General features: G+C 36.3%; 1 protein-coding gene across 6 annotated transcripts in view; it reads right to left on the bottom strand.

Annotated features, from left to right (window-relative positions):
• The window catches only part of Nf1 (neurofibromin 1), a 258,116-nt gene that overhangs the window by 121,660 nt on the left and 121,175 nt on the right, over positions 1 to 15,281 (bottom strand). For 4 of the 6 annotated variants that reach the window (XM_057774561.1, XM_057774566.1, XM_057774562.1 and 1 more), the window contains 6 exons: positions 13,388 to 13,450; positions 7,965 to 8,123; positions 6,978 to 7,075; positions 5,318 to 5,464; positions 3,791 to 3,937; positions 1,746 to 1,856 (listed from right to left, as the gene is read on the bottom strand). In XM_057774561.1, coding sequence (XP_057630544.1) covers positions 1,746 to 1,856; positions 3,791 to 3,937; positions 5,318 to 5,464; positions 6,978 to 7,075; positions 7,965 to 8,123; positions 13,388 to 13,450 — 725 coding nt within the window. The remainder of the gene's footprint in view (positions 1 to 1,745; positions 1,857 to 3,790; positions 3,938 to 5,317; positions 5,465 to 6,977; positions 7,076 to 7,964; positions 8,124 to 13,387; positions 13,451 to 15,281) is intronic. The other 2 variants (XM_057774564.1, XM_057774565.1) reach the window with 1 other exon arrangement.

Here is a 15,281-nt window from a genome sequence, read left to right as displayed (position 1 = left end):
TCGGGCCGGGCGGTGGTGGCGCACGCCTTTAATCCCAGCACTTGGGAGGCAGAGGCAGGAGGATCTTTGTGAGTTCGAGGCCAGCCTGGTCTACAAGAGCTAATTCCAGGACAGGCTCCAAAACCACAGAGAAACCCTGTCTTGGGAAAAAAAAAAAAAGAGAGAGAGAGAGAGAGAGAGAGAGAGAGAGAGAGAGAGAGAAAGAAAGAAAGAAAGAAAGAAAGAAAGAAAGAAAGAAAGAAAGAAAGAAAGAAAGAAAGAAAGAAAGAGAATGGGAACCTTTCAGGCTATATAGGCATAATATACAGCTGGGGACACCCCAATGACCAATCCCACTGAAAGCCAGATCCATCTGCTTTTTCTTAGCCTTTGCTAGACCACAGAGAAGGAACACAAACTCACAGTTTCCATCCTGAAGGAGGAAAAAATATCCAGCCTTCACACCTTTAACTTTTGCTACTGTGAACCAGTAAGAATTCAAAGGGGCTGGGAACTGAGGCACACATCTACCTCCCTCTTCACTAGTCCTTGCTACTTAGCTATGACAGTGAAAGTCAGGATACCATGGGTAGAGTTACTAAAGCTTAAAGTTCAAATACAAACACGGCTTATCTTAAGTGAAAAAGAAAATTTGAGAAAGAGCAACTGAGACAAAAACTGAGTTTCATGGAATGATAAGGTTTTTTTTTCCCTCCCGTTATTTTGGGGGGGGGGGAAGGGAGGTGTCTCTTTTTGAGATAGGGTCTCACCCTTTAGCCCAGGTGGCTTTCTAACTCAACACAATGCTCCTGCCTCAGTCATCTGAGTGCTGTAATTAGAAATGTACCAGTACAGTTGGCTAGAATAATGTTTCTTAAAAAGGACGGCAAAGATAAATTTGATTTTCTGTAACTTTCTGTTCCTTAGTTCCCCAGTGCTCTGAACAGCTAAGTAATTAAACAAGTTCCATATCTTCCATCCTCCTTTTTTCTCCTACTTTGTAGGATTTCTCAACTACTGCCAGGTTTTTGCTACCATAACCATTAAGCAAATTAACACAATTACTCAATTTCTGTAAAGCTTGGGAAACTCAGGTAGACTAAGTCTCATAGCTGCTGGGCTGTCCTTGGCATGCCCACATTTCTAGCTGCTGAGTAGCATCACTCCATCAAACTGCAGCCTCCTGAGTTATGCCACTCAAATGGGAAGAAGAGACCAACCAAGTACCACCACACAAGTTTTCACATGGCAGGAGAGGCAATGCAAGTCTATTGCCATGGAGAAAAAGAAGCTCACAGCATGGCTAAGGACACCATAGCCTATTTTCTAAGCCACTCCAGTCTGTCTTCACATCCATTTCCAACAGCTCCTGGAGTTATTTTTGCCGTCATCCTAATGCAGTCTCACACAATGTATTGCTAAGAATTCTCAGAAACAGGCTCAAGTTTTTCTTCTTAAAAGAGAGAAGTTCCAATTGCTGTGTTACAAATTTTATGAAATCAGAATATACCTGAAAACAAAGTAAGGTTCTTTCTGTTAACTGTGTTAACTCCCGTGGTGGTATTTAACTCAGAGGCACAAGAGAGACAACAGTGTGAACTGAATAGTCTGAAACCTAACAGTGAGCAGCATTTTAGAACAAGATGGCTGACTATCCAAGGAAGTGTATTTTAAGGGATATTAATTCAAATAGGAAAAAATATAAATCCAACCACTTCTCTTCATTTGAAAAACCCTATTAAAAGAGACTACAACATATCTCTTACCTCCGTGCGACATAATAAAAAATAGGATTCCCAGCTTTGGAAGTACCAGCTTGGTAGAAGATGCTTAGCGTTTTCAAAGCCTTGAATTCTTCTTTCTCATGTACCTGATGCCTAAAGAAAGAGCAGAGTGAAACAGAGGTTTTACACAGATTGCTGAGCAGCTAAAAAACACAGGATTAATCAACAGTAACTTTTTTTTTTTTTTTTTTTTTTTTTTGGTTTTTCGAGACAGGGTTTCTCTGTGGCTTTGGAGCCTGTCCTGGAACTAGCTCTGTAGACCAGGCTGGTCTCGAACTCACAGAAAAGATCCGCCTGCCTCTGCCTCCCGAGTGCTGGGATTAAAGGCGTGCGCCACCATCGCCCAGCCTTCAACAGTAACATTAAAGGATAATAAAATAATAGCAAGGCAACAGGTTTTCTGAAGGGTAAAATGTCAAGGTATTGTCCTGAGTCATGAGGGCTTTCATGGGGTTACCTAACAATACTGCTGGGTAAGGAGAGAGCCCAGGATTACCTTTTACTTTACTTTTTCCCAGATAAAAGGCTTTGGGGGTCTTTCCCCACCCCCTGCAAGTTCTCCTGTCCCCTGTGTTTCCTTCTTTGATTTGTATTAAATGTATCTTCACAAACAGTATGAACATCCTTTTCCTGATGATTACTCAGCTTTTATTTTAGTCCATCTTAGTTTCCCTTTAGAAATACTTTTTTCACATTAAATTCCTCTATGTACTGAAATAAATTTCTGAAAGAGCATGGCTTAATTTTGATATATTCTGCTGAAACTCTGTGTGATTCTTTTATAAGTTTTAAATAATTTATAAACCCTAGGATATGAATGAAAAATTCATACCCATTATTCTCTACTGATATACTATCTCTGCCTAGTCTACTACATGTGGCTTCTGTAATACTTACTAGATACACATTGGATTGGATCCTCTAAGTCTATCTTCCCTTTCCCTCGCCTCCTCTCTTTCTAAAACAAGGTCTTACTACTGTATAACTTAACTTTTGTAAATTAACTTCTGAATGTCAGATGAGAGTGTTTCCTTTCTGCTTTCAGCACATACTATGAATAAAATAACCAACTCACAGGCGCAATGTAGCATTTGTAAAAAGATACATATTTAGTAAACATCAATTGTGTGTCTAACAGTGAGAATCTCTGAGTTCACAGATTAGATCCCTCTAAATGAGGTATAAAAACAAACGTCCACAGAAACATTTGTTGCAATATAGAATGTACTGTGTTTTCTGAGTCTTACTCTAAAAATGGTTAAAATCATTAACTTTTTTTTGTGTGTGTGTGGGAGGGGGTTGGTTTTTTGAGATAGGGTTTCTCTGTGTAATAGTCCTGGTTGTCCCTGAACTCATTCTATAGATTAGGCTGTCTTCGAACTTACTGAGACCCGACTGCCTCTGTCTCCTAAGTTCTGGAATTAAAGGTGTGAACTACTACCACCTGGCAAAACCATTAACTTCTTCAAGATTCAAAAATTAATTGTATGATAGAAAAAATTTATAATTTAGATTAAAAAAACATGAATCAGGTATGAATCTAGGTCAATTAAGTTGTATGTATTTTAAAGTGTAATATGAAAATAATGTTATCTATATGTTCTTGAAAGCATTAAATGAAAAACATGTCAAAGAGAGTCAGCAAGATGTCTCAGCAACTAAAAGTACTTGTCACTAAACCTGACAATCTGAGCTTGACCCTTGAGACACATGGAAGGAAAGGAATGACTCCCATAGGGTATTCTCTGACTTCACATACTAGCTGTGGGCAAGGGCACACTAGCGCACACAAACAAATGAGCTTTAAAAAAAAAAAAAAACCACAAAAACTTATTAAAGCTAGATGAGAAGCTATCATTTGGTAAGACATCATTCTTTTTATAAGAAAATCAATATATAAAAGCAAATAAAACATGGTTATATAAATGTAATACAAGCATATTTAATAAGAGGTCTGGTAGTAATTTTGTTTCTCAACCCCCCCCCCCCCCCCCCGGATACAATCATCTTTTAATGTTGTGTTTTACCTGGTCATAAATTCTTCAAACTTTGAACTGGTAAGGTTAAGGCTGGACCAGTGTGTATCTGCCACAGGCTTGTGCTCTGGAGGACCCAAGTAAGCAAGAAGTGTGGCCATCTTATCAAAAGGTCGTCTTCCAACAGCTTTATGATCCCTAGCAACAACAGACAATGCTTAAGAAATGGTACTTCACACTACCTGGGCAGCCTACCACTCCTTAGACCATCACTTGTTGCTGTTCTTTTAACTACTGATTCCTTGCTGATTTGTAAGCAGTACTGAAAGATGTCAGTATCTTAGTTCTGGGATCATACCTGTGATACCAGCTCAAAAGTATGTTTTAAAAGATTTATTTTTTATGTATGCATATGTATGTATGAGGCCAGAAGTGGGTTTCAGATCCTCTGGAGCTGGAATTAAGAGGCAGTTGTGAGGTACTTGACATGGGTGCTGAGAACAAACTTGGGTCTTCTGAAGAGCAGCATGGTGATGTGAATAAGAATGGCCCCACAGGCTCATATATTTGAACACTTAAGAGTTCTCGCTCTCTCCTTCTTTCCCTCCACCAGCAAATAAAATGTTAGAAAGACCTGTGGTTATATCAAAATTACATGATGTTCAAGTTAGCTGGCAGACATGGAACTGTCAAATAACTGACTATATTTTCATACTTGAAATATCATTTTGTAAACAGCACATTTTAAAAAATCTTAGCAGCAAACTGCAAATATGTATTCAAATCAAAGAGAAGAGAATGTTCATCTTTAAAATTCCAGGTTATTCTGTTGTCACAAGGATGAAGCACTTCCTTTTGGTATTTTAGTGGAACATGTCAGTCATGTCCATGCCTACTTTGTAATTCGTAAAGGATTAAAGAGTCTTTCCTTTTAAACTCCCATCTCCTAATTGTTTATAGTGTTATGGTCTCTGCCTTTCTCATAAACAAGCACATTATTTTTTTACTGGCACCTAAGGGAACCTCTAGACACAGAAATCAGAGTCATTTACAATCCTATAACTAAAAAAGCAATAACTCTCAGAAAGGATAGCATGTAGTTTATACCACAAGAGGCTTTGGCTAAAACAGACAATAAAATAATTTTAGTTACTGGCTCTGTTTTCTCTCTTTCACATTCTCTATCTCACTCTTTTGCATCCCTTCTCTCTTTTGAGACAGGGTCTCACTGTGTAACCCTGGCAAGTCTGAAACTCTCTATGTAGACCATCCAGGCTGGCCTCAGATTCCTTGCCTCTGCTTCCCGAGTGCTGGGATTAAAGAGCACAGCACCATGGCTGTCTGACTCAATACTTCCTACACAAAGCTTTCTTTACATACACTTAATAGCATCACAAGCTTTACAACAACAGCAGTGCTGTTGATCTTTTAACACGAGTTGGTTTTTGCAACGTATGTATGTAATCTGCATTTCTCTTTTCAAATTACAATTCTTAAGGCAAAAAGCTGCCTTTATTCAAGATCAATAATTTTATTAATTCAATTTAAACTAAATGTTTATTTTTCCCCCAAACATACCTGTTGCTGGAAAGATATTGGCCAATTTTCTCCTGATTGTTCCAAAGCAGCCGATGTAAAGCAAGAACATTACCATCACTGATGAAGGAAAGACTATGATTTACAGCATCACTTGTGGGACAATCTGATGCTATATCAAGAAAAAACCTGCAAAAATGCAAAACCATTAGAGCTTTTAACACTAGGTATACTCAAACTCATCTATGCACTAAACTTATACAGAGTATAGTAACAGAGGGACAGTGACTGCAAATGTGGAGGGCTTATGCCCACAGTAACTGTCCCTAAACCAAATAAGAAACACAAGGAGAAAGTTGGCTTTCCATTTCTGATACTCATTTTCTACTTCAGCATCAAAGGAGGCTCCAAAAGTAGGAGAACAACAAATTTAGATGAATAAAATCTGGAAATGGGTTAGTATCGTAGATAAGAAATGAAAGACTAGGTAAAGACCTCTCTTAAAAGTCACACTGCCTGCCTGTCAGAGACAGGACTGGAACTTTGGTTCTCCTAAGTTTCTGTGAGTAGTCACGAAGTTATTTTCTACCTGAAAATAGCACTCACTTTTCCCTCCAACAGTCTATAGCTCCAATTTCTTAGCAGAAAGGCTAGAAAGAGTGAGCGGCTGCAGAAGGCCAGGGTACATATCAGTGACATCAGCTAGGTTTCACATGGTGGAAAGCAACTTCGGGGCACCAACATCTTCACAAAGCACATGAATTATCTTTTGCCAGATAATCTTTCTTTAAGAGCAACTCTGGCAAATACAGTACTACCCTGAGGTTACAAATAATCCAACAATGCAGAAAATGAAAGTGAAGAATTAGTTATGGAAATCCAGCAGAAAAATATTCTAAAGTCTTAAAACCTCAACAGTTATTTGTTTCTTCATCACAAAATCTTCTGGTTACGCATTGTTTGGCTTAAAGAGAATTGTTTTAAATTCAGATAAACTTCTAAGCTTAAGGAAAAAAAAAACAGTATTACCACCAAAACATTCTATTATCTGCATCATTTGGTTTTAGTTTTTTTTTCCCTTTTTTTTTTACTCTTTTTTAATTAAAATTTCCAACTGCTCCCCGTTTCCCATTTCCCTCCCCCTCCTCCCACATATTGCCCCCTCCCCCCACTTCCCTCCCCCACCCCCACTCCTCTTCTCCTCCCCCCAGTCCATTCCCCCTCCTGGTTTTAGTTTTTCTTTACATTTTATTATGTAAATTTATTATGTATCTAAAATGCAGTATTCTGTCTGCATATATGCCTGCAGGCCAGATGAGGACACCAGATCCCATTATAGATGGCTGTGAGCCACCACGTGGTTGCTGGGAATTAAACTCAGGACCTCTGGAAGAGCAGCTAGTGCTCTTAACCTCTGAGCCATTTCTCTGGTCCCTGGTTTTACTTTTTAATAAACGAAATCTGAACCCATTCTGAAGCAATGCCAAAGTTAGGAAATGCCAACAATTCCTCTCAGTTTCCAAAGACGGAAACTACGGTGAAATTAAGAATATACAGATTTTACAATGTCTCTTATACTGGAATGAGACAAAATATGTTCTTAATCTAGAAAGGACAGGGGATTAAAATCATACACAGGAATTTCATGTAGACCAGATACACAGACGAGTGAAATGGAAACATGGCAAGCAAGGTTTCATACCTTCGTGCCAAGTCAAAGTTGCTTTTCACAAAATCATTAAAAGGCCTCATATGCTCTTCTTTTGTGAACAGGACATGATTGGCAATGCTCTGAAGTATCTAAATAATCAAACAGGATTATGAGTAATCAGATTATTTGCTATATGAAATCTGTATATTAATAGTCATTATAATTTTCCATTGATAATTCTACTGGTAGTTCAAATCAATTATTCCTTAGTGTAAAAAAATTACCCTAGATAGCACTCTGAAATACAAATAGAAATATTAGTATATATACATGTTACATATATAAAATATGCATATAAAATTATAAAATATATTTTCAAATATCTCTATATTGTATATGTATATGTGTGATAGGTACATGTATGAATGTTTGTCTGCATGTGTGTGAGTTGGCAGATGTATGCACGCATGTGGAGGCCAGAGTTTGACACTGAATGTTTCCTTCCATCATTCTCCACCCTCCACAAAACCTAGAGTATTTGGATTCAGTTAGTCTAGCTAGCCACTTGCTGCAGGGATCCTGTTCCTGCCTCTAGTGCTGGGATAATAGGCTGAATATCATGCCCCCTGACATTTACTTAGGTGCTGGGGAGCTGAACTATAGTCCTCATGCTTGCGTGGCAAGCACTTTTATGCAAAGACCCATGTTCCAAGTCGCAAATGTTAACAACAATAACAACAAGAAAGAAATCCCACAATCTCTATTTCTGTTCCCACCTCAAATTTTCCAGAGCAGGGACACAAAAAACCTCACTGGAAAACAGACATTAAACTGCTAATATATTTTCCTATCACAGGGCCCATCAGGTACATATAAAAAGAATTCCTCTGCAATATAAACAAATAAAAACAAAAGGTACATAACTGAAAACCATGCAACTTTCAAAAGCAAACCGAAGACAAAGTACTTTGGATATGAAAAACTAAAAATTTAGTTGGAAGGGAAATTAAACATTGCAAGAGTATAAAAATAATTCACCTTTGACATTAACTTCAAGCCTCTTTCGATTCTAGGTGGCGGCTTTTTATCTAAAATCCCTGCTTCATATGGCGAGACAATGGCAGGATTGATAAATCTGAGGAACATGGCACTTCCTACTGCACCGATGCTGTTCTGAGGGAAACGCTGGCTAACCACCTGAGAAAAAGGAGTTGAGACTTGAGTGGACAGTTTGCATTGAAATAAAGAAGCGGAAACAAACAAAAGCTTGAAGGTCAAACTCTGCACAAAACATGAATTGTCAACCTTAAGAATGACCTGTTTTTAACTTTTTTCCTCCCAAAACACCAGAAAATAAGGCTTATCCTTAACTGTAATCATGGGTGATTTTTAAGGCACAAATAAATTTATCAAAGAGAAAAAAAAACCTCCTCATAGCAGAGACCTGAAAAAAGATTTTACTTTATAATCATAATGGGCAAGAAAAGTAGACTCAGTTTCACACAAAGATGAACATATTTCCTAAGATCAACAGACATGAAAGCGCATCTGTCTTTTAGCAGGCCCTGAAAGTTTCGTTCCTCACGGCACACCTCCTACACATCCTACACCCAGCAGGAAATAGCTGCACTTTACACACCCATTAAAATAGACATTTTAGTTGCTTACCATATACATTTTTTCCTAGATTTCTACTGAGTGAAAAACACTACTTACAAGTCATGTTCCTGTCGGTAAACTTTTCTTCATGATCATGCTTCCTAATATAAGGACCTACCTATTATTTAAACCACTGGAAAAGCAGGAACTCTTGAGAACCTAAAAGAAAAAAGGATCCCACCAGAAGACAGAAACCCCCATGTCTACCCCAATTTATTCTTTGGCCAAAAAAGTAAAAAAGAAAAAGTTTCAAGGCTCAGGAAATAGCTGCCTATACTGAAAAGTCATACAAAGACAATGAAAAACGGGCCTACCCTCTACAGAAAACATTCTGCACAGAATATAAAGGAGCAGGCACATCGGAATGGGAACAATGTCATAGGATTGGCTGAACTTCATCTCTTCCTAATACTTTCCATTTTAAGCTAACACATGGAAATGGAATTGTTCTAGAATTTAATTTTTATCTGTACCAGATATAAACTGCTTTGTTTTTATTTTTCTGTGTCGCCCTGGCTGTCCTGGAACTTGCTCTGTAGACCAGGCTACCTCAAATTCATAGAAATCAGCCTGTCTCTGTCTCGAGTGCTGGGATTAAAGGTGTGTGCAGCCACTACCTGGCCATAGTTTTTACTTCAAGAACACATAGGATACTTTCATCTCAGAAGCTATTCTAGCTTGGCATGGCTGTCATGGTGGAGGCCGAGCACTACCAATTCTTCATCGCAAAGGCTCCTGGGGTGAGGAAATGAGAATATTGGGTTTATGTGCAGAATTACATGTCACTTTTCTTTTCTTTACCAGGTGCCAGTACCTGTCATAAATTCAGACTCAACTCCAAATTAACTCGACTTCATTCTGGCCCATTGGCTGAACTTCATCTCTTCATTCTGGCCCATTTTGTGTTTCATGGGATCTGTACTTATTTAAATTATTACTTCACTGTTTTATATGCATGTGGGCATTTTGCCGGCATGTAAGTCTGTATACCACATACATGCCTGATGCCTGCAGCGGCCAAAACAAGGCATCTGATTTCCTGGAACTGGCATTACAGATAGTTCTGAGCTACTGCTTAGGTGCTGGGAATTGACACTGATCATCCGGAAGAGCAGTCAGTGTTCTTAACCACTGTACTATCTCTCCAGTCTTAGGATCTATATCTTAAATGTGCCATTACCCGTGGCCTATAATCTCAAAATAATATTCTATCATTTCTGATGAAAAAAAATAGGAAAGATTTCAGAAAATGATTTCTTGAAGTGGTCTGTGTGTGACTTGTCCTTTCCCTGTTCGTTACACTGTGATGTTCAAGGAGACTCTTTTGGTTACAGTTCTTTTGGGTGATTTCATAAGGAGAACAACCTTATGAAATCAGGGAAAATGAGAAGTTGGCTAAATATAGATATCTTCTGTAGTTGAAATATAGATCTAGATACAGAATTAGGAAGATGATCCAAGTGTCCTTGCTCTTCCAGATAGAACTGAACCTTTAAGAACTAAAAACTCACATCTGATAAAAAGAAAGCAAGGAAAAATTCATCACATAATTTCAGAATGTGAAAAGACAAACACTGACACTAAGTTCTTTTAGAATTTCCAAATTTTAATTAAAAGAGACAAAGATATCAATAAGCTAACAAAACCATAAAGTGTTTTGGGAGCAAACACTGAAGAAAGAAGTTTGAGGAGTCATACTCCCAGTGCACCCAACACTTAGATTTAATTTTAAACAGGGTATTTTAAAAAAATAGTAATATTTTCAGTTTAACCCATTAAAAGCCTGATAGAGTTTTAAGAGGCCCAACATCATAGTTTGCTTTAAAAAGCTAGTTGGTTTATTAAATGTCTGAGTAAGTGTCTTAAATATTAATAATGGCTGCACACAGCCTTTAAAATGTGTGTCTGAAAGTGGTTAAGAGGCTGGGTGGTGGTACATAGATCCCAGCATGAAGGAGGCTGAGGCAAGAGGGTTGCCATGAGTTCAGGCCAGCCTGGGCTAGAAGTGAGACCCATTCCAAAAACACAAAAACAAAAAGTGGTAGTTTCTTGTGGTTTTCTCTAGGGAAAAAAATCTTATAAAGTAACTTACAGTGGTTCTTGGTTTATATTTGAAAATATTCAGTTTCTGAACTTAAGGAATTAATTATTTCCCAAGAAGAGTATTACAAAATTACTGAAAAACAATTTCAACTTTTAACCATTTGTCACATCTTTAAAAATAACTCATGTCAATACTTCATGTTTCAGGAAAAGTTTCATATAATGTAAACTATCTCTTTGATTGTGATATCTATATTTTTAAAACTAAAACCTGACAAATTTAATACTAATAGAGATACTGTATAAAAAGTTTCAAGAAACAATTTATAAATTTTTATTTCACAACTACTTGACATCAATTTAATTTTATCCAACACTTTTGTCTTTCCTTTGCCTTTGTTTTGCTTTCCAAGGCAGGGTTTCTGTGTGTAGCCCTGGTAATCCTGGAACTCCCTCTGTAGACCAGGCTGACCTCAAACTCAGAGAACCACCTGTATCTGCTTCAAGAGTGATAGGATTACACTTGTGTACCACCACACCCAGCATGTTGTTCTTTATTTCTAAATCTATAAAAATCTAATTTGGATCCAAATAATATTCTTCATGTAAGCTCAACGCTGGGCGAGTCAAATGCTGAAACCAATGATCAGCAAATGCCACCCCCCCTCTTTGCTTCCCTTGGTAAAGTTGAACTACAAAAATCAGATAACCAATTACACATCAGCAGAGGACCACCAACTATACAGATAAAAATCCTGTGAAGCCTGCATTAAGCAGGCGACTTTGCCAGTAATCTAAGTATATATTATGTTGAGTGTAACAAACCGAATCAACTGTAATGTGTCAGTTGAACAGAGCTAAACACAAGAAACTAAAACTTTCTCTCTAATTTCATTACAAAGAAAGTCAGCTTGTTCTTAAAAGAGAAAAAATTAGATTCTGTTAAACAACTTAAAAAACGGCATTCTAAATTTTACAATGACTAGCATGACTAACACTATAGAAACTGTTCTGAAGTAGTGCCAATTAGACTCCCTTAGTTTCTTCAAGACTATAACCTGTGCTGTAAAACACATTCCAAAAATTTAGTTACCAGAAATATATATATATGTATGGATATATATACATATATGAAAATAACTACTAGAAAAAATTCCAAGGAATAACTTTATATGAAACCATAATAAATGTTAAGAAAGCTGTAAAACATGCTCTAGAGAAACACAGAAAGCCTGACTTTAATTATGTTATGCTACACAATGACATTAGTATAACATTAAACAAGAATGTTAGAAACAGCAAATTAATGTCCACAGTGATAATGTATAATGTTAAACCCACAAATGCTGAGAATTAGAAGGTCGAAGCATGAAAGGAAAATGTTTTAAGCAGAAGAGCCATCCAATCAAATCCATTTGTTCATAGACGATCAATTGTACTTAATATACTCTAAAAGAAAATTCTTTTTTTTTTTTTTTTTTAAGATTTATTTATTAAGCATACAATGTACTGTTGGCAAGGAAGGCACCAGGTCTCATTACAGATGGTTGTGAGCCACCATGTGGTTGCCGGGAATTGAACTCAGGACCTTTGGAAGAGCAGGCAATGCTCTTAACCACTGAGCCATCTCTCCAGCCCTAAAAGAAAATTCTTAATGGACATAATAAAAGTATGTGTCTCTAAAGTTTAATTTAGTTTTGAATTTTAAATGTAACTATAAAATGTAGTTTTATTATATATAAAGCTAAAGTAAGAAAGACAAAACCAGACAAACACAATTTTAATTTTTTTTTTAAATAAAACTACCTCTAACTTGTGAAAGTTTTACTTACATTCTCTATAATCACTTGGATTAAGTGAACAAAAACAGGACTAAACTGGCTAAGGGTAAGTCACATCTACAGATCTCATTTTAAAATGAATACTAGTTATAATGTGAACAAATGATATTCATAGAAGAAAATAATTATGTCAATCCTAAATTTTTTCCTTTTACAGGAAAACAAGGTCAGAAGCAGGCAATACATTCAAGGCATGTTTGCACAATGAGTTGCCTCTATATAATCATGACCTCACTAAGTTTTCTTTTCAATGAAGTAATAATGTGTATTTTTCTCTGAAGTAAAAGAAACTTCGGCATTACAATTTCTATAGTGTAAGCACAAATGTCTAAATCATGGATGGCTAAGACCATTAATATAAAAACATAAGGAATAAAAATTAAAATTTAGCAATTTTTATATTAGATTTAGAAAGTGATGCCTGTATTTGGTAGCTCTAGCATGTGCAAATCCTAAGTTTGATGTTTGGTTCCGGGGGGGTGGGGGAGAGGAAGGAGACACAGTTCCATCCACAATGTATTAAGAAATGCTTTTGTTTCTAGAAAAAGAAACCACTCACATGACCTGCAAACAAGAAGCAAGAATGAAGACAGTCAGCATCCCCTAAGGCCTTGAAATTAAGTTTCTTTTGCATTGATTTATAATTTTAAAAATAACAATAAAATTAGATCAAGGGTATTCAATGTAATTAATGCACACGAAATGCCTTTGGAATAAATCAAACCAAAGGAACACAGAGAATGTTTCAATGTAACTTAATTCCAGGGTTAATTGAAATGAGAGCTATTCTGTGCCAGAATTAGTAGAATGATTTTACAGTGAAGGTCAAATAGCTGAAGTGAAGATGTTCTTAACAAATAGCAAAGATTTGGGGTTTGCTTCAAAAGAAACAGCTAATAAAAAGTTCTCCAAACTTACTGATTTTTTGTTTTCCTTTTTTTCTTTAACTGTAGCTTTATTCAGTAGGGAGTGGCAAGTTGCCTACAGAACAGAGATGAGCACAAACAAGTCACAGCACCGACTACATACAGCAACAAAAACAATGTTGGCTTGTACATAAAATTACATGGTAAAATGTAACACAAATGGAACCAACAGAAAAGTAGAAATAAACTGAATTTTGAGGGATGAAGTTTAATCCTGAACTTTACTTTTATTTCACTTTTAAGCCAAGCACGAAATAAACAGCAAGAAATGTTGAGACCCAATCATGTCTACTATTTCTGGCTATAAGTCATGGAAAAACTGTCCTCAAGCAAATCTGAGGAGTATTTACATTTGAGTCAATTCCTAGCTTTTCATAAGTTTTACATAAAATGTTTGTATGAAGTAGACCACACACTGAAAACATTTTGTGTCTACATAATTATATTAATATATAAAATACTTCTCTGTGTATCCTTCAATTGACTTAAGAGTTATTTTTTCCAATAACTAACAGTTAATTAAGATTTTATTAAATAAAAATTAAATGTCTAGATATGCAGAAAACAATCTTTAGAGACACTTTAAAGGAGGGTTGTTATAATCTCACATCTTCCAATCTGTAGAATGCTCCCTGAAATGGTGCTACTCAGTTTATTAAAAGCTGCTGTATTTGGGAAAAGAATGTTAGCATCAACTAGAATAAAAAGTTAATATCAAAGTTAAGAAATTATAGATAATATAGAAACAAACTTAAATCTGATTAAAATTTTTACTTATTATAGGTGACTTAACAGAATGCCCTCCCCCCATCCAGAAAGCAAAAGCTACTCATGCAAACTCACACAGATATGTCAGTTTCATCACTCAGAACTCAATCTAGAATAAAGATTTCTTCCAAAATTAAAATTTCTGATTGGAGCATACTAACTATTATTTTTAAAAACTATTTTTAAAAATCCAAAAAGAGCCATTGGTGGTAGGAAACAACTATAATCTTAGTTTTTGGGAGGTGAAAGTAGGAGAATCAAGAGTTCAAAGCCAGGTTAGGCTACAAAAGACACTTTCTCAAAACAACAAAACTTAACCATAAACATAAATTCTTTGATCCAGACACATGGTATCTTATTCTAACAGTTCTAAGGCATACAAAGCTATAACCCATAATAACATGAGCAAAGAGTCAGTTTTATCCATCCATACATCCACCCACCCACCCAAATAGCTCCTGTATACCTAGATGTCAACAACATCCTAGGCCAAGGAGGCAGAGCTTTGTAAGGCAACAGAAAGTCTCATTTCAGGGATCTTTGCTGCAGGCTTTAAAGCTATTTTCAAAAGTACAACCATGTAAATATGCAGGATTTTTTCAACTAAGAGATGTAACTACCATTTATAGCTTTAACACACATGTACACACTCATTTGGAGAAGAAGCTATACCACGAAAGACAATGTCTACTAAAATAACAGTAGCTGTTTCCTGATTTTCTTACCAGAACTAAATATCCACTCTAAGGATTATGTTCTCTTTGTTCCAAACTTAACAGAAGGAAAAGAAATAGTATGTAAAAAAAATAGTTTAATCAATGATAAAAAATAGTTTAATTACAAATCTGTCAGACATTTATACTTAACTACTATTCCTATATAGTATTAACCATCTTTTCTAAATAAAGAAGGGATGTAAATTGAGCTGATTACAAAATACAAAAGGGCTGAAAGACACAGATCTGAACTCTAGTAAAATTTAGCTAGCAATATACTCACTTAGCTTTCAAATTTTCCCCAGAAGATCCCCAAAGCAGGAGCTATGTTTACTAAGAAAAAGAAAAATGGGTTCCCATCCTTCCCAGCAGAGCATAAAAGTACAAGGGTACCATTATGTC

Source organism: Chionomys nivalis, chromosome 7 (assembly GCF_950005125.1).
Source record: "Chionomys nivalis chromosome 7, mChiNiv1.1, whole genome shotgun sequence".
NCBI lineage: Eukaryota > Metazoa > Chordata > Mammalia > Rodentia > Cricetidae > Chionomys > Chionomys nivalis.
This window is presented reverse-complemented; position numbering and strand designations above follow the sequence as displayed.